The sequence below is a fragment of the Lissotriton helveticus genome, chromosome 7 (genome assembly GCF_964261635.1).
Source record: "Lissotriton helveticus chromosome 7, aLisHel1.1, whole genome shotgun sequence".
NCBI classification, from domain to species: domain Eukaryota; kingdom Metazoa; phylum Chordata; class Amphibia; order Caudata; family Salamandridae; genus Lissotriton; species Lissotriton helveticus.
This window is the reverse complement of record NC_136068.1, coordinates 1,598,945,488-1,598,965,410: the sequence shown is the minus strand read 5'-3', so window position 1 is coordinate 1,598,965,410 and position 19,923 is coordinate 1,598,945,488. Positions and strand designations below refer to the sequence as shown.

The 19,923-nt window shown below is 43.7% G+C and overlaps 1 protein-coding gene across 2 annotated transcripts in view; it reads right to left on the bottom strand.

The window, feature by feature from the left end:
• Positions 1-19,923, bottom strand: part of POLD1 (DNA polymerase delta 1, catalytic subunit) — a 493,173-nt gene that overhangs the window by 436,605 nt on the left and 36,645 nt on the right. For both annotated transcript variants that reach the window (XM_078655207.1, XM_078655208.1), the window contains exon 3: positions 19,006-19,119. In XM_078655207.1, the coding sequence (XP_078511333.1) occupies positions 19,006-19,119 (114 nt within the window). The remainder of the gene's footprint in view (positions 1-19,005; positions 19,120-19,923) is intronic.

Genomic DNA, 19,923 nt, shown 5'->3' with positions numbered 1-19,923 from the left:
TAAGCTATTTGACACCGATGATGAGAACAGGGCCGACCTGGTGAGTACCAGCCAGGGGCCCCATTGGTGGTGCGCCCGTGAGGTGTCATCTAGCTATTCACACCTTTTTCCTAAATGTTGTCCCTCTAGTGAATGTCTGTACTGTGTTGGACGGTTTTCTGTTTATCAGAGATGGGCTCATTTTTTAACGTTGGCAACAGCCTGAAACAGTGTTATAATCTCTATGAATAGAGATATAATTAGAGTGCTCTTTGGACGATCTAGAACTGTTTACAGCCCTACTTATTTCTGTGTTGCCTTGAGGACTGGGTCATTTTTTGATTAGTGTTGGATTGAGTGGAGGGCGATCCAGTCCTTTCTGCCCCTCTTGACTCCTAGTAGTTGAATATATTGAGTACGGCAATTTAGCCGTGAGAGTCTTTATGACTAGCCCCATGTGTTTGCTCTGATTTTAATTGTTAAACCTGTGCTGTTTTTCATTAACACTGTTTTTCATTAACACTGCCTTTCTTCTGCATTGCACCCAGTCTCTGTAATGGAGAAAAATTGCTTGGCATTTACCGATGCACAAATAGCGGCAATTCTAGCAGGCCCCTCCTTGTTTAGTGATAATCCCCTGGCTGGGTCGAATAAAGAAAGGGAAGAGTGGGAAAAATTAAGTGCTTTGAAAAAGAAACACATAAGAATTGCTCTACATGGAGCTCTTATGTCAGAGTATTATCAAGCAGGCGCTTCCCCTGCCAGCCTCATAGTTCGAATTGAACCGCGTATCTTTTTGGACGATAAGCAATTCCGTTGCGATTGGAGTTTTATCGCCAATAAATGTACAAGAGACTGGTTGATCCTCATAATCAGTACAGCACAACGTCTCAGTGAAGAAGTTCTAAAAGAAATCGCTGAACTAGAGGAAGCCATAAACCGTGACAGTAGTTTTGTTGATGCCAAGGAACAACTAGAAAAGATCAAAATAGATCTAGAGGAATACAAACAGTACATGGTAACACAAAAAATCAGAGGTCTACAACGTAACCTGCAACGCTACACACACGAGTGGGCTTTCCCATATACCAACGACTCCTACTACCAGCCTGCCCAAGAACAACAACCACCAGTTGGTGGCAGTAGAGGTGGTAAGGGGAATAGATTTCAACAGAAAAGAACCCCCACTAACTGGTCTTTCGCAAATACATCTAGCGAGGAGGAACTTGAACCGGCCCCGAGTACCAGCAGAGTGAGATTTAATCAACCTGCACCAATAAACACAGATCTGAACACCCTACTGAGGAATTTTTTAGAACAGGGCCAAGCTTCCAACAAAGGCCCGGGATTCCAACAACAGCAGGGAAGAGGAAGAGGACGGGGAAATCGACCCCCCCCAACAACAACAATGGCAAACCTCCTCACCGAGGATGACACGGAGCCGGGGAAAGAAACCGCTAGGATGAGCATCGTTGTGAACCTCTCGGACCATAATTTGACTAACGGAGAAGAAGAAGTACTAAACAAAGGGTTAGGCTTCGTGCCGACACCGAACCATGATGCCTTCAAATGTCGGATGGAGTTTCACGAAACAATGCGGCGCATCAAGCTTAAAAAATTCTTTTGTAAACAACCAACAGAAGTAAGCAGGGGTTTCAATTCCAACTTAAGAAAACACTCCTCTTTTTGCCCGCCAACCGCTACGCTTGGCCCAGAAACCGCGGTGTTTGAAGCAAAAGTCCTAGAGGAAATTAAAGGCATTGAGAATAAGAACCAGTCGATAGGCTTCAGGAATATGACGAAAGAAAATTGGGATTCCATTAAATCTTTGCAGAACAACGACAAAATAACCATCAAGAATGCGGACAAGGGCGGTGCCATCGTGATTTTAAATACATCTGACTACGAGGCAGAAGTTCGAAGACTTTTAAACGTCAGAACTAACTACCAACCCCTTGTCAGAGATCCTACACCTGAATTAAGAGAGATGATTAGGAATCTCGTTGCCAATGCAAAGGAAAAGAAGTGGATAAGTACAAGGGAGGCGGAGTTCCTCGTTAACACAAACCCTAGGACTCCTGCCTTCTATGTCCTCCCAAAAATACACAAGCCTGCCAGGCCTCCCCCTGGCAGGCCTATTGTGGCTGGTATTCAGTCAATTTTGGAACCCCTGTCCCAATTCGCAGACTACTACCTACGCGAATCGGTAATAACTCAACGTTCCTATGTCAAGGACACAGCAGATATTTTAAATGTCCTTGATTCAATGACCTACAATCCTGCCACAGAGTATATTGTGACTATAGACATCGAGTCGCTGTACTCGTGTATCCCCCAGGAAGCAGCCCTATTAGCAACTGCTAAAGCACTCAGCAAACAAGAGTGGTTCTATGATGCTCCACAGAGTTTTATCCTACAATGTGTAGAGCTAGCCTTGACAAGGAATTTTTTTGGCTACAAAAACGAGCTCTTCCTCCAAGTGACGGGAACGTCGATGGGAGCCACAATGGCACCGAGTGTGGCTTGTATTTATGTGGGGCAATTCGAGGAGCACGTCATCGATACCGATCAGAACCCTTTTAGGGAACACCTACGCCTTTGGAGGCGGTATATCGATGACGTGCTCCTCGTCTGGTCGGGAGAGGAAGACTGTCTCCTCCAGTTTCTCAATTGGCTGAACACGCAAGACAGGAGTTTACGCTTCACTTGGAACTACCACCGGACGAATGCAGTGTACCTGGACTTGGACATTGAGGCAGCAGATGGAAAATTCGAGACCAGGGTTCATCAAAAACCAACAGATAGAAATTCTCTCCTTACGTACCAATCTTACCACCCCCGGGCCCTCAGGGATAACCTCCCGGTGGGTCAATTTATGAGGTACAGGAGGAATTGCTCAAAAACTGAGGCCTACAGAGAACAAGCTTTTGACTTGAGCAACAGGCTACAAGCCCGGGATTACCCGCGTAAAATAATCCGTCAAGCCAACAAGAGAGCGCTCAATACACCGAGGACAGCACTCCTAGAGTCAAATAAAAAAGAAAAATCTGAATGTATACCAGTGGTCATGACTTACGATCCACTAGCCACAAAAATCCGACAAGCCATCAGGAAGCATTGGTCCCTTCTTAACACACAGGACCATAAGATGCCACCTCCTCGTTTCGCGTTTCGAAGGGCCTCCAATTTAAAAGACAAACTCGTCCATACCAGGATGATAGAGAGGAAACAACCAGAAGCCTTGACTGTACCTAATGGCCATTACCCCTGTGGCAACTGTTCTGTGTGCCATATCACCAATAAATGTAACACCATCCAGCTAAAATCCGGAAAAACCTGGACGTTAAATCAGTTTAGCAATTGCAATACTACGAATGTAGTCTACAGGTTGAGCTGTGAATGCGGCCTTGAATACATCGGGCTGACGTCGCGCAAAATCAAACTGCGCATTCAAGAACATCTAAGCACGATACGACAGGGCAAGCTAACGACAAAACTAGTGCAACATTGTCATCGCAACAAGCACACCTTCACGTGGGTAGTACTGGAGAGAGTTATGGGGGAGGCGCAGTCAATGGAGAAGCGGCTGGCGACTAAAGAAGCGCGCTGGATTTTTCAAGAATCTAGTGAACAACAGGGACTTAATGAGTTACTAGAATGGAATAAACTACGATAATCTAGTTGTTTCTTGGCTCAATAATTCATCGACATATAGAACATACTGAAAAAATAGGAATTGCCTAGGTATCAGTTATACAGTGGTTTGATAAACAGCAAAAAACATCTAAGATAGCTGATTCTCGCTTATCTATCTAACCCTTGTGAACTTACCTATACACACTGCGAATATGTCTCTAGCTTATAGTCACCGCCATAACAATACACCATTACCACACCATTAATAATAGGATTTTAATGGGCCTGGGGAATTGGATAAGGTGGCAAGTAACTGTCTGAAATATGGTTCCTTTATTAGAAACTAGTTACATTTTGAAACAGAAGTAATATTCCAAGATGGCCGCTGTATTTTTGAAGTTTTCGAAGGGACATGTCATTAAGATAGACTGTTCCAAGATGGCGGCCGCCCTTTTGAGTCATGTGAATTTACATCTGTGTACAAAGTATTTTCCCCGCGTTTATATCTCACCCGGGTAAGTGTAAGTCCACATGACAAACCAAATGTAACAGGACATTATTATATAGATCAAAAGACACCGTAAATGTGCAAGCGGCCACGTGGTTGCATGGTCCAATCATCGACCTGCTTCCCACGTGGTGTGCCCGGCCAATCAGAGCCAAGCTACGCGGAAACGCTGATAAATAAACTACAAGCCCTGCTCATGACGCTCCGGTGTTGAGGAAACGCCGTTTGCAGTACCTCCACGAGTAAGCATACAAACGCGGAACCTGGTGACGAATAGACGGTGAGAGTAGGCATGCTGATGTTAATTTTCGCCCGTATGGCGTTTTCCCCGTATCATTTGTCCAGGCACCTAAAGAAGGGAGGCGGGACCCTACTTACCGATCGGAAGGGGGTCTGAGATTTTTGCACAGAGCCAGAGCGGTAACGGTATGAAAGTAAAGGACTTATCTAGGTAAAGAGCATTTTTAATCCATAACAGGGTGCAATGTGGATATTAAATATGCAGTATTGCTACAGGCAGATGCCCACATATATATATATGTGTGTCTTATGTTTTTGATTTCCAGCATTTAAAAGCACAGTATCGCTGGCAGTGACATCGTAAATATACGTTGGCCCTGAAGAAATTGCCTGATATAATACCTAAGGCAATGAAACATGTCGGCTGCGGGTTGAGTATGAGGCGATAGGTAGTATTCATATCTCACCCTTTTATATTACATGTTAAACTGCAATGCAACAAGAAGATATAAATAAAGTAATGAGTAGTATCTTGCTGCGCAGTTTTGTGTGTGTTATATGTTGAACGTTGTTAGTCCGTGTCACATATATGTTGTTTGTACACTGCACCATTCACTGTTATTTTCCTTACTTTGGGTTTTGGACACGTTTTCGTTAAGCTATTTGACACCGATGATGAGAACAGGGCCGACCTGGTGAGTACCAGCCAGGGGCCCCATTGGTGGTGCGCCCGTGAGGTGTCATCTAGCTATTCACACCTTTTTCCTAAATGTTGTCCCTCTAGTGAATGTCTGTACTGTGTTGGACGGTTTTCTGTTTATCAGAGATGGGCTCATTTTTTAACGTTGGCAACAGCCTGAAACAGTGTTATAATCTCTATGAATAGAGATATAATTAGAGTGCTCTTTGGACGATCTAGAACTGTTTACAGCCCTACTTATTTCTGTGTTGCCTTGAGGACTGGGTCATTTTTTGATTAGTGTTGGATTGAGTGGAGGGCGATCCAGTCCTTTCTGCCCCTCTTGACTCCTAGTAGTTGAATATAACTGTGATACTGGCCAAGATACATTTGAGACAGAAGAGTGAGGAAACCCATGTGTATATGAATTTGGTCCATAACATATCCTATACGAAATGCATAATTCTATGCCCCGGTACCGCTACAGCACATGTACATATGTCCATACCAAACAAAACATCAAATTACTCAGTATCACACATGTATTCAAATTATACAGACTACGGTTTGCCCTCAAATGGAATATTATGTTTGCCAATTGATAAAAGGATTCAGCCAGCCAGAGTGAGTGTTCCCTGCGTCTCAAGAATAGAGGATCATAGTCAGAGGTTGCATCTGAACCTTTCACTTGGTTGGCCTATGCCTGTGACCAAAAACGTACTGTGCGCCATGGGTCAGGGATTAGCACAGGCAAGGATTGCCGTACAGAAGGTTCAATCTGTGACTAAATAATTGCTCTAACTTGCCTTTTCCTATTAATTTTCCATACTACAGGGGATTAGGTGAAACTGTCCACTACCTCCATCTCTGTGTGTTCAGTTTTGTTAACAGAGCTAAATATTCCCACATGGACCATTTCAGAGCACAAAGGTAGGAGAATAAAAGATGTCAAGCAGACAGAATATACAACTTCTATGATACAGAACAACTTAAACATCTAACTGATTCAAAGTTTGTAGGAAGTACTCTCTTCCAGTTTTATTCTGAATCGGAGCGGACATATTTTCACAAAAAGTCACTGGAACATTACTTTAACCTCTAACTACCAGAATTACAAGCATTTGCCTTGGAAATATCTAATTTCACTTTGTTTGGACGTCAACATCTGGTGTAGGGTAGTTAATCTCAGAAATGGCTGGTATTTCATAGGATTAACAGAGGTCTAAACTTTCACTAACTGGGAACCAGTGCACTTGGCTACATGAAGTTTGAGTTTATCCGGATGGCCTCATTTTAAACCTTCTTCTGTGGTACAAAAATCCCCAATGTTAGATCTGCAACACAACAGTTTACCTAATACAACCTGGACAAGACAATCTCTCTTACTATTCTGAACCATGTATGTGAGTTCACGTTGTTTGCTGGCATAAACTTGAGTTATCATAATTCACCATTCAATCATTTGGTTTCTCATAGGTGAAATTGCTATCAAATAAAATCCTTAATTATGTTCCTGATGGTTTGGCTGCAGGTAAATTACCAACAATTAAGGCCACCGGGTTCGTGGAAATTATTGAATATCAGAACCTATTAACCACAACTTAGTTGTGGAGTCTTTGAGGCAAAAAACATGCCCACTAAATGTCCACTAATCTGTTGTAAATGTGAGAGTTTCCTCTCCATCTGCACTACCAGCAGGGTGTTGCTGATGTACCTCTGAAACTCCAGTAGGCGCCTCTGAATGATCCCAGTCATCTCCTGCATATAAACATTGAATAAAAGCAGGGCAGGGCAGTGCCTTGGAGAAACTTTATGGCAAGTTAACTAATCAAACGTTTTGGGCAGCCCTTCACTTACCAATTCCAGTTTTTCAGTGAAGGCCTAATCAAATTCTTTTTGCCTTTCTCATAACACCACACATAACAGGTACTGGTTGCCTGTGTCAAAGGCAGGCCATGGATGCCTTAAACCTGGGATCGCATGTCACCTGTGCCGAACTCACATGAATCTAACACCAATCAATATCATCTTGACGCAATAAGAGGCATCGATGCCAGATATCAATGAGAGATGCCTCCTTAACATGCTGCTCAAATAATCATCTAATTAAAATACCCATGATCTCACAAAAAATAATGAAGGTCAATCACAACCGAAGCTGGCTGAGCCTTTTAGGAGAAGACTTCTTAAACAAAGGCGTGACTACGGTATACTTAAATAATGTAGAAATATAGCTTCTCTAAGAAATTGGTCAAAAATATCAAGCAAAGCTGTAACCACAACTGGGACAAAGTCTTACATTTTCAGGCATTGGGTCAAGGGTTGGACGTACCAGCCTTTGCCAGGGCTGTTTAAGGTTCGTTCAGCATTACCCATCAGACTTCAGCAAACCTGAAGGCAAAGTGCAGGATATAGAATATTGTTCTTTGTCGAACTCAACATGTTATATGGTCCGCATGTTTTAGGTTAAAAGGTCATCATTTAATTTGTTCATACCTCCAAGATTAGGACCGCTGCCTGGAGGCTAACTAGGCTGGAAAGTTCTAAAAAATTAAAAAGAGGAGTCAGAGAAAGACATGCCTGCCTTTGCTTCAGGTTCGTGTCTGTGTTTACTCGTGAATACATTGGGTGCGGCTGTGTGTGAAAACCCAGTGTCTATGTTAAGCTGAGACCTTTTTTCTTTTAAGAAGTCACAGCTAGAACAGGCTGTGAGGCAGGCGACAACTGCTACTGCAGTGGGAGATCTTTTGGGTGGGGCATAGAGTCATTAGTGCTTCATCAGTCAGGGCATATCCTTTTTAGTTCGAAACAGCATCAAAGTGAAGGCGGCACTGAAAGAATCAGCTGCAAGGTGAAGACAGAAAATGTGGCACAGCTAATATGATAATTGTCCTTTTCAAATTAAAAAACATATCTTCAGGATCAAGCATCACTACATAGACCTAAAAATCTTTCGGTACGTTTTTAGTGACCCATAACCTATGAGTTTCGTCATCATTCAATGATTTTGTCTTTAACACCTAGAATGCTCACCATTCTTAATAGCAGGGGTGTGGAATTTCTATAGCCCAACTCCCAGGATATATTATTTAGGGTCAAGGGCAACAAGGATTCATGTTTAAGTTGTCCTTGGGACAAGCAAGCACAATCCCCTGCAACACAAAGCCTTTGGCTGCCAGTTTACATTACCACATTGTGGCTCAGAGAAGGACATTGTCTGCAGCTACAGTAATATTTGTCATCATATGGTAATGCTCTTTGAACTTGTATTAATGGTTCATTAATACAGAGCCTTTCTTATTAAGGTGAGGGCTCTAAGGAAATGTAAACTCAGACTGCACTACTGACAGTAGTTAAAGTGTAAAAATGTCTACACACATTTGCTAAGTTTAACAAAATGAGGCTACACACAAAGCTCTCTAATTTGATGCAAATATCTCCAGAAGACTGGAAGCAAGAGTGATGATCCTTTGCTTTCAAAATAAAATGTTCACCAAAAAAAAAAAAGCAACCAATTGTAGGTAACATTTCTTTGCATCATTTAGCAAAATGTGTTGATGCATGCTAGTATTTCCCCAAATTATTCATAAAGGAAAATCAGTGCAACTAGTTTCAACAAGATAATGGGGGGGGGGGAAACGAAAATAAATAAGCATTGGCAAAGTCAATAGGTCTGATATTGGCGGTCAGCCTTTTGGTTTTTGTCAATGTGTCTAGTTTTGATATGGTTTATGTAAAACTTAGTAAAAATTATAACAAACATTGGTAAAAAGCATTAATATTTTTTGGCTTTTAAAAGCACACATTGTTATATTAGTTCCTGGCACTGAACAAAACGAATTTGTGTGCTGATGTGCTCCTTGTGAAAGAGCGGAAACTAGTCTATGGATAGACAGAGAGAGAGGTCGAATTTTAATAAAAACAAAAGTCTTGGTTAACTCCAGACCAAATTAGGGGCTCTATACTTAAAGAAAGTCACAAAATGCCACCCATAGTATATGTTCTTGCATTAGTGCAAATTTACGGCTTTCATGAATTCACAAGAATTTTCAGTAGTATAAAGGGATCTGTACTCCTAGATAATATTTGTGAACCACTTTTTAGCACAGGCAAATATGCAACTGTAGATTTGCTCAGGCTAAAATCTGTTGAGCGGTTAAGAGTTCACTTTCCCTCCAACTACTTTTTTCCAAACCCTATGAGAAGTTTTACTTCTGCCATGGTCAGGAGTAAATTTCCAACCTATCGCACTCAGTGTGGGTAGAGATTAGAGATGAGGTGACAAAAACCCTTAAAACATGCAATCAAGTAGGTTTGAACAGACTCAAAAAAGGGCATTCCAAACCGAGAACTATTGCTTAACGCTACCTTCAGCCCCAGCATGTAGCTCTGCGGAAAGGTGGCAAAATAAGGAAATTGCTAGAACTCAAAGCCTACTGTAGTAGGAGCCCTGGCATAATCAGAGAGGCTCAAATCAGGGTTTTATATGAGATTGCTGCTATAATTTGTCACTGCACTGTGTAGCAACAAAGGGACAAGTGGATATGTTTTAACAGGACAAGTAGATTTATATGAAGCAACCTGTCTCATGAACAAGTAAATATTGTATTAAATTCCACATCCAGACTGGTAAAGCTCCATTATTAATAGTGAGTCAGTTGTCACTGATATTCAGGCTTCAAACAAGGATACAATTTCTACTCAGCTGAGATATGCGGTGGGCATTATCGTTGGCAGCAGGGCCCTCTACTAGACTTTAGGGGAGGAGAGGAATGTTGACTCAGGTAAAGGGACAACTTCTACAATAAAAGGAGAGCTTCATTCTGTAACAATCCACAACTGTAGCTCATCGGCCTACACCTAAAACTAAAGTTACAAGCAAATTTCAAGGCCTGTCATATATCTTGGGTAATCGCTAAATCTAGTGGAATTGGAAATCACCGGGAAGGCCTCGAATAACCACATGGTGGAGAAGGGAAGTGGAAAAATGGGCGAATTGTGAAGGGAGACTGCTACTAAAAAAAACTAAACACTGAATAGGCACATTAGAGACAGCTAGGGCCTGGGAAGTGTTGGTAGACAGTGTTATCACACCGGACGCTGACACCCCCTGGCCTCTCCAGAGGGGTCACAAACCTGCACCCGCAACGGGATACACCGAGCCCTCATTGACACTCTGAGGACCCCTGCTGCTTCACGAACTGCCATGCACGGCCCAGTGAATAACACACATTACCCAACATTTTTCTCTAGAGTACACAGACATATTACCCTCTGCTAATAAACCTATGATGATGTATTGACTTGTATGGGGGGAGGAGGGTAATGTTTATTGACTCAGGATCCAGACTCGTTAGTGCATTATTGATTATTTGTTGTCAATTACTTATGTAAACTGCGCCACTGAGCTTTGCTGTGCAATCTGTAATACCCTAATAAAGTTTGTTTTTAAAAAAAAGCGTAGCTCATCGACCATTTTCAAACATACAATGTGACAATGGACTCAAATGTCAAACGACTGTATTTTCAAGTGTTTTAAAAACGTAGGCTGCAATTCCGCCTCATTAAAGCATGCATGTGAATACAGCGTCAGCACTATAAACTAGAACACTGAGCAAGAGTCTTTCATATATGCCTTTTATTACATATGCCCTTGCAAACATGGAAATCAGGTGTTAATTTCAGAGTTGACAGACAACGCTCACACGACTGGTTGTGCTCTCAGTCTTAAGAAGTAGATTTCCTATAGCTCTGCTAGCAATATTCGCTCTAACCAAGTGCCCTGATCTAGTTAAAAAAAAATACAGAATCAGTCTAGCAAGGTGTTGAAGACATCTGCCAAACTGGCAATTGTAGAATGCCTGAGAAAACCCACAAGAACCACAGAATTAACAGGTCGGTTTAGGTTAGGTGACGTGAATACAGTAGTCAGATCACCATTTAGCATGCAAATGAAATGCTGCAGCGGAACATCCAGCAGGCGAAGCTGTGACTTATAGGCTGGAAGACTCGAAGATATTTTCCAAGGTGTTCGTTGAGATAATTTAACACATTTGTATTTCAAACCTTTCATCACCCTTATTTCTTTCATTTAAATGTAGGGATTTGAGTGTTTTAATAACTTTAGTTGAACAAAAAAAGGATCATGGAGAAGCTGATTTTGTTTTCATAAAGTAGGGCAGGAGGAGTATAAACGTGAGCATGGTGGCCATGCTCTTCCAACACTGATGGCTGGGCCAGAGTATTGGCTTTTCGATGCTATCATGGATGCAACGGAGGAATTAAGGAGTGGTTGTGGAGCTGGGAAATACTGAAGTATACTGTAAACAAATCAAACACTGTAGATGTGCTTTTAAGGCAGCGAACGAGGAGTCAGGACAAATAATGGTGAGCAGTCAGATTGCCCGGTGAGAGGGAAGGCATCAGGCCATGATGCATATAATCTGGTGTGAGTGCCTCCTGGACTGAAGAGTCTGCCTCCTGGATTGAAGAATGTACCAGCTACACCAGAGCCAGCTGGAACTGTAGCCACCGAACAAGTTGTGAGCAGAATGGGCACGGCTGGGGGGGAACCCCTGGAGAGGCAGCATTTTACAACAGGACTGCTGATGGCTTAGCCGCTTCATAACAGTGAAGTGCAAGAGTATCTGCAGTTATGACAGTAGAGCTTTTCAGGCCACACAGCAAAGATCAACAATCAACAATACGCTCCAACTAAGCAGGACTTAAGAGCAAGTGATGTAGCCAGGAATCAGAAGATGATGATGAGAGTCCATATTAAAAAAGTTGGAGAAGGTGGAAAATACAATCACTGCTATGGAGAATAAGCTAGTGGGCATTGGTGAAATGTGTTGACTGGCACTAGAACTGTAAAATAATACAGGTTTGGGAAAATGAATGGCATGCAGTTGCAAGATGTGTCCAGGGCTTTTCAAAGGTGGTGTTACTTGAAATCATGTGTTCCTTTTTCAAGGACCATTTGTACCTCCCGGGCAGTGATGAAGGAGAGACTATATTCAAATGATACAAACTTGTGGTATCTCCCACCGTAGGGGGAGAGCTAAACAATGCCGCCATACCTCTGTCCCTATGATCGCTGTAGAACGCGCCGCTGTAACATCACTTGTCACGGCGGAGAGCGTTCTAAGGCGAGCGCCTGCGAAGTGGGACTGCTGGCGTGCTGAGAGCCAGTCAGCTGTGACTGGGGTCTGTTATATACGACTTGTAATTTGATGCAAATAAATCTGTTCGCTTGATCACTACTCCTGCTCGACGTGCCTATTTACGATGTTACACTGGCGACGAGGACCAACAGGACTTTTGAAGCAGCTTTGACCCCAACACGCTAAAGTCCGAGCACCTGAGGCGGCACCGGACACTGCAAGATGAAGTCGGGAGTGATTTCCCTTCATCGCAATCAAAGTGAGCAGAACCGCAAATGTTTGGTGCCACGAACATATTCTTGTGAACGCTGGAAAACAGGAACACATACAATAACAGTACTACAGCAGTCGGAACATGCTGTGACAGATTTCAAAGTACTTCAGGCAAGTTGTTCATCACCCGGTCTTGGTTTGTGTGTCCTGGTGCGTGTGCCTATCTATTCATTTGAACGCGTGTCACAGCCTTATGGATTGTTTGCGGAACCACAGCATGAGAGGCTGATAGTACATTGCGCTGCAAGTGTGGAAGATACGAACGTCATGACAGCGGCATCTGACCATCGGGCAGCCTGTGTGTGAGGGACTGGGTGAAACTCAGCAAGTGGTCACGAAAGTACATCGTTGGAGTGGCCAGCGTGGGGGCTAACATTATTCGCTGCCTGGATTGCGAGAAGGCTGTGCGTCAACAAGAAAGGGCACCTGACTGGTACTTCACTGGAGCTGGTCGAGTGAATAAGTGATGGGGATTCATTAGGCAAAAAAGACTCTCCAGGAAGAACATACTTAGAGGAACTGCGCCACCTATTGGTTCCAGGAAGTACTGACCCATGTTTTGTCTTCATTTGCTATTAGGTAGAAACCCTGAGAAACTGGGAACTGGATTTCACTGAGTATTCTGTCACAAAGTGAAAACGCGGAAGAGTGCTTTCCTCTAATTGTAGTTTTTTAAGTGTGTTATTGTGCAGATAACAGAGATTGTGCTGGAATACACTTTTACTAGGGTAAAATGCCAAATGTAACGCCCCCTCCCTTCTTCTTACCAAGCCCAGGAGAACCCGCTATTAAGTGGAACAAGTGGAAGAAGGTCTTCCAGAACTATGCAGTTGTGTGTGGACCCAATTTGGGCCTGGAAAGGAAAGTAGTATTGTTGTCATACTATATGGGGGCGGAAGGAGAGGAAGTGTTGGAACATCTCCCAGATCTGAGTGCGCATGAAGCAAGGGGATTGAATGAATTTGAAATTAGTCTAAAAAAACTAGATCTACATTACCTTCCTAAAACTAGCACTATTATGGAACGGTACCATTTTGGTAAAAGAGGGCAGAAGGAAGGGGAATCAATAGAAGATTTCTTCTCTGACCTACGCAAACTGGCTGCCACGTGCAAGTTTGGTGGTGCGTGTGAGGAAAGGATCAGAGACCATTTTGTGTTGGCATGCAGGACTGAGCGAGTGCGTTTGGAGTTGTGGCTAAAAGATGACCCACCACTAAGGGAGGTGCTTATAGTGGCCAAGAAAGTGGAACACATGATGCAGTGTGAAAGTGAAATCAAGCAAGACAGCGAAAACAAGGTCAGCGAAAGTAAGGTTAAAGTGAGTGAAGTGGTGGCAGAAGGTGACTGTGTGTTGGCAGTTAAGGAGCAGAAGAATGAGCAGAAGGAACAGAAAGAGAGCAAAGGTGGATGGATCTTCAAGGGCAACTGCTAGAGGTGCGGCAAGCAAGGACATATGGCCAGTGACAAAGACTGTCCTGCGTTGAAATACACGTGTAGTAAGTGTGCCAAGAAGGGTCATTTCAGACAGTACCGCAGGAGTGGTCAGGTATACAAGAAGCAGGGAAAGGAAAACTCTACACAGGTGTGCGATGAAATTGTCTTGCAGATACGGAGCGGACAGGTTAGCAATCCTAAAGATACGATAAAGGTCGAAGAGACAGGGTTGGAGGTTATGTTTGACTCTTTTTCTAAGATAACGATCATTAATGCCAGAGAATTTGGAAGGGTGGCCAAAGGAAGTCTCAAATTGTGTAAAATGGATGTAAAGCCGGGGGGCTATGGTGGACAACCTATCAACATGAAAGGTTATTTCTGGGGCACTATAGACTACAAGGATAGATTGACGGTTTCTAAGATTTATGTATCCTTAGGGGGGGGACAACATACTGGGGTGGCAGGCCCAAAAAGAACTAGGCGTATACCTCAACCCCAACAAAACCCCACAGATTTTGGTGCAAGAGATAGGTGAGACTCGGGGAAGCATAGAAGAAGAGTTTAAGGAAGTGTTCAGTGGGGAACTTGGGTGCCTAAAAAACTACTCCCACAGGATAAAATTGAAGGAACATGCAGTGTCAGTAGTAGCAAGAGTAAGGAACCTCCCCATAGCGATTCAGGAGGCGGTCAGAGCAGAACTAGAGAAGCTGTGCAACCTAGGGGTCATAGAACCTGTGGAGGCAACGGAGTGGGTGGCGCTGATCGTCGCAGCAAGGAAGAAAGATGGTTCAGTCCGTCTATGCATCGATCTCAGGGCATTGAAAAAAAGAGGTCGTGGTCGACAAGTTTCCGTTGCCGAATATCGCGCAAATGATGAGCATGTTGGAAGAAGCGAAAGTATTCTCAATGTTGGATTTGAGCTCGGTCTACTTCCAAATCAAGCTTCATGAAGATTCACAGGAACTCACGGCGTTCGTCACACATATGGGAGCTTTCAAGTTCAAGAGAATGCTGTTCGGCCTAGTCTCAGCCGCAGCGGTGTTCCAAAGAATTATGGGCAGCATCCTTAGAGGCATTCCGGGTGTCTTGTGCTATCAAGACGACTTGCTGGTCTTTGGCGCAGACAACGGGCAACATGATACAAGATTGAGACAGGTGCTGGTGAGATTCAAAGAGCAAGGCTTTACGGTGAAGAGAGAGAAGTGCAGGATTGGCTGTAAAGGGTTAGATTTCTTGGGACACAAGGTAACACCGGGAGGAATTCGCCCTAAAGCTGAACTCCAGAACACCATAACCAGTTTGGTTCCACCAAAGAACAAAGAGGAAATAAAATAGTTTATGGGAATGCTGGAGTTCTACAGCAAGTTCGTGCAGAATTTCGCTGGCAGGACCTATGCCATTCGCCAATTGCTAAAGAAGGATGTGGTGTTCAGTTTGGATGAAGAGTGCCAGAAGCAATTCGAAGACGTGAGAAAAGCACTAGCTGAGGCGCCAAGCCTCAAAGCATTCATACCGAGCAGGAAGACGGTGGTGACAACAGATGCGAGTTCAAAAGGACTCGGGGCAGTTCTCACGCAAGTGGGAGAGAGTGGTGAAGAAACCATAGCCTTAGCATCGAGATTACTTCGGAAGTCCGAGGTCAACTACTCGGTGATAGAGAAAGAGGCCTTGGCAGTACACTGGGCTATGAACAAGTTACGAGACTTCATCTGGGGAACAAGGTTCAACCTGAGAACAGACCACAAGCCCTTGGTCGAGGTCTTCAACAAAAAGGGCTCGACGCGATCTCAAACAGAATCAGGCGTTGGGTTGTAAACCTCCAGGAGTACACTTTCAACGTTGAATACGTGCCTGGGACAAGGAATCTCACAGGAGACTGCCTCTCACGCCTTGTGGGGGAAAGAAATGAAGCAGAGGCAGGCGAGGAGGACGAGGAAGATAAGGACGAGACACAAGCAGAAAAGGTTTGTTTAATTACCCAGGGGGCCGTTGGAGAAGAAAGTTGGAAAGAGGCCCTTAGAGCAGATGAACTGTTGATGGAGGTGTGCGGAAGGGTAAAAGAGATTTGGAAGCACAAAGATAAACAAGACGAGACTCTGCGCCCCTTGTGGATGATCAGGGATGAATTGTCCGTCACTGACGAATGTCTGTTCCGTGGCACAAGATTGATCCCGCCCAAAACCCTGAGGGAATATCTAGTGGATTTGGCCCATGAAGGACACCTGGGAATCACCAAAACGAAACAGAGGATGCGGGGAGACTATTGGTGGCCCAGCATGGACCGTGAGATTGAGAGAAAAGTAAGAGACTGCATACCATGCACTATCAGTGACAAGGTATTGAAGCAACACACGCCTCCCATGCAATGAAGACCACCCCCGTTGGGGCCCAGGGAAGAAGTGGCACTGGACATAGTAGGCCCACTGACGGGTGAAATTCGCACCCCTTACATCTTGGTGCGAGTGGATCTATATTCTAGATGGCCAGAGGTGAAGATTGTATCAGAGATCACCACCAAGGTGGTCATTGACTTTCTACAAGAATTATTCCTCAGGGAAGGTCTACACAGTAGTCTGTTGACAGACAATGGGGTACAAAAGAAATGAAAGACTTTCTCGAGTATAATGGGATTGAACACAAACGCTGTGCATTGTACCACCCCGAGACCAACGGGATGGTCGAGCGGTTCAACAAGACTCTCAAGGAGTGCATCCAGCTAGCAAGAACAAATGGGCTAAATTGGAAGGAAGAGATAGGGAAACGCCTAGAAGCTTACAGACTGACCCCTCACCAGACAACAGGGGTCACTCCATTTGAACTACTCCGGGCAAGAAGACCTAATACAAAGCTTTCACCGGAGTGGATGGGGTGGCACAAAGGGTGGACGGGACACTCTAGAGAGTCGCAAAGGTTGGACAGAGAGCTTAAAGCCATGATTGGCAGGAAAGACAGGTTTGACATACTACACTCCGTAAAGGAGGCAGGGTTCAAAATAGGAGACGTAGTAAAAATCAGAGCACCAACAGGCAGAGCAAACTGGTCTGAATTTACCAAACCCACAAGAATTGTCAAATTGTTTAAAAATGCTGTAAAAACTCAGGAGGGGAAGATCTGGAACATGGGAAGAGTTGTAAGATATCACTCCCCTCCAGAGAACAAAGACAATGAGGCTAGGAGAGTAGACAATCCCCAGATGAGGGGAGACCTGCCCATGAGGAACCCTATGCCCACCGCAGAACTAGCCCAAGGGTGGTTAGTTGCCCGAAACACTTGGAGCAATATGTTACCATGTAGAGTGCGACAAATGTTCTAATGTTTCTCTTATATGCTGTTTTCTTGATTTGTGCAGGGAAGGGGGATGTGTGGTATCTCCCACCGTAGGGGGAGAGCTAAACAATGCCGCCGTCCCTCTGCCCCTACGATCGCTGTAGAACGCGCTGCTGTAACATCACTTAGAATGTCACGGCGGAGAGCGTTCTAAGGCGAGCGCCCGCGAAGTGGGACTGCTGGCGTGCTGAGAGCCAGTCAGCTGCGGCTGGGGTCTGTTATATACTACTTGTAATTTGATGCAAATAAAGCTACTCCTGCCTCGACGTGCCTATTTACGATGTTACAAAACTTCATCTAGGTCAGACAGGGAGCTCCGAATTTGGAAGGTGGGCCATCATGGTCATTCTTTTTGACTAACATCAGAGATTCCATATAGTGAAAAGCAGTTGCAATGAAAGATTCTCTAGAGGGAGGGTACAAAGACCTTCTTTTTCCCATACTTTGGCAATCAAGACAACGGAAGTGGCAACAAAAGGCGTGGATAAATAAAGATTTGTGAGTTGCAGGATCGCATCAGCAGCGTGGTCCTCTGCTAAAACCGAAAGTCTGTCAGAACAAGTGATTTTTTTTCACTCGATATAAAGCTGCAAAATATTACTTGGGCGAACTGAAATCGTACGACTGACGCTTCAGCGGATTGTTGGTTTGTGGTTCTGCAGATACCTGAAGTTAAAAGGCTACCTGCTTTAATCTCTCTCTAATAGTCACTCTTTAATGTGGCATGGAAAGATTATGTAGGAAACTGATTTTAGGACATGGCAGTCTATATACTTTACTGCTCCTCTGCGTACCCCCACTCCTAACCATGTATCTTTTTCATGGCTTCTGCTCCTTTCTCTTCTCTTCTCCCTTCCCTATACCCTACCTTTCGATATCTTAATGAAGTAGGTGATGATGCTTGATGCGATTGATGATTCCACAGCGATGGAGGGTTAATTCACTGGACTGCTGAACATAGATGGTGTATCATTTGCACAATGAACGCTACCAAAATGTAGCTCATGACATTTGGTGTGGTCTATGTTGAAATCATAAATACACATGACTGCATATTTATAAACCCAATGTTCATCCCATGAGGCATCTCGGAGTTTCAAAGGAACACAGTGAGCAGAGAACTTAACTGGCAGACTAAGAACTGTTTGAATGAGGAGAAAAAGAACAAATTAACAGTGCAGGAAGTTCGTTCAAGCTCGACTGAAAGCCACATGGCTCACTCACAAGCAGAACGTGAACATATTTCAAGTCTCCCACTTGAACGAGCATGCATATCTTGCAAACATAATCCTACAATCCTGTAGACGGAAAAAGCCTGTTAGTTGTGCACTATACAGACCATCACAGCTAAGGAGGAGTAAAAGTGTCACTTAAATAAAACATGAATTAAATTGTTAGTGGAGTTCATGGCAAAGTCAAGGTTTCTGTGGACATATATAGTCTGAAAACCTTTCTATTGTTGTTCGATAGAGAAGACTTGTTGCCATTGAACCTTTACATGCCGCACTTTTCCTCTCCACAACAGCTGTACAGGTGAGGTGGAGATTAGGGGAAAAAAACTACTAGCTATGTTAGTATTTCTAAGGGCACAGCATTTCTAGCCCTTATTTGACTCTTGGAATTCATCTTTGTGGCCCAGGGAAATTGGTTGTTTCCTTCAGTTAGCCAGACACACTGGAGTAGGAAGAAAGGAGAACATCAAAGTGTCCTAGAAATCTCGTTTTGTTTTTCTCTTTCCCCCTCTGGAGAAGGTAGAACATACTCACCAACGTAGTTATCCAGCTCCACTTGCTGAAAGCAGAGGGCATCAACTCGAGGGTCAAATTTGGTAGGTGCTGGCCTCAGCCACTTTGGGTTCATTGGCATGGAAACAAGCTTACCTACAGTAAGAGGGGAAATATGAATAAATACAGTGCAAATAAACAGATCACTCACACTAGTCTACATATATTAGTACCTATGTAAGACATCTTCCGCCCCCTCTCAACTATTTTCCACCTATCTGTTTTAATCGTACAGCCCGGATTTCTTTAAAATCGCCATGACTCTAAGACGCTCCAACACACACTCTGAATGCATCTACAATGAACACTTCACTGATCTACCAGCCCAATTCACTCCCTAAATCTATCCAGCACAATTCCCTAAAGCACAAAGCATAAATTTACACACCCAAAAGGAAAGTTCTACAAAGCACTCCTTGAAAATTATTGACACACACTTCTGTGAGCAAATCTTCAATGCATGTCCTGAAAGACTGCCAACTCACACCAGTCTATAAGAGCCTCAGTTAAGTTCATGTGTCAGATCATACTACAAGAATTCCTCCTTTAAACACACCCCTCACTATCATCTCAGAGTATAAAAATCCGATTCAGTTTCTTCCCAAAAGATAGCATGACTTTAGCTAAGTCCCCACCTAGTAAAACCTGAATCTTGGATATGCCAGCAACCAACATTCTCTTTGGTTTTGTGTGCTTTTTGCGTGAGAAAGTGGTTACATCTTAACCTTACTCAATATACAAATTGCCAACATTCACAGCCCTTTACTGCTATCTCTCTTTCTGCTTTAATATATTGTATACTTTACTTGCTACGAGATGCGTATCAAACAAGTCAATTGGGATACATGCATAGTTAAGGCAGTGCGCGGTCTAGCTGTCCGGATGGGTAGGGAGACTGAG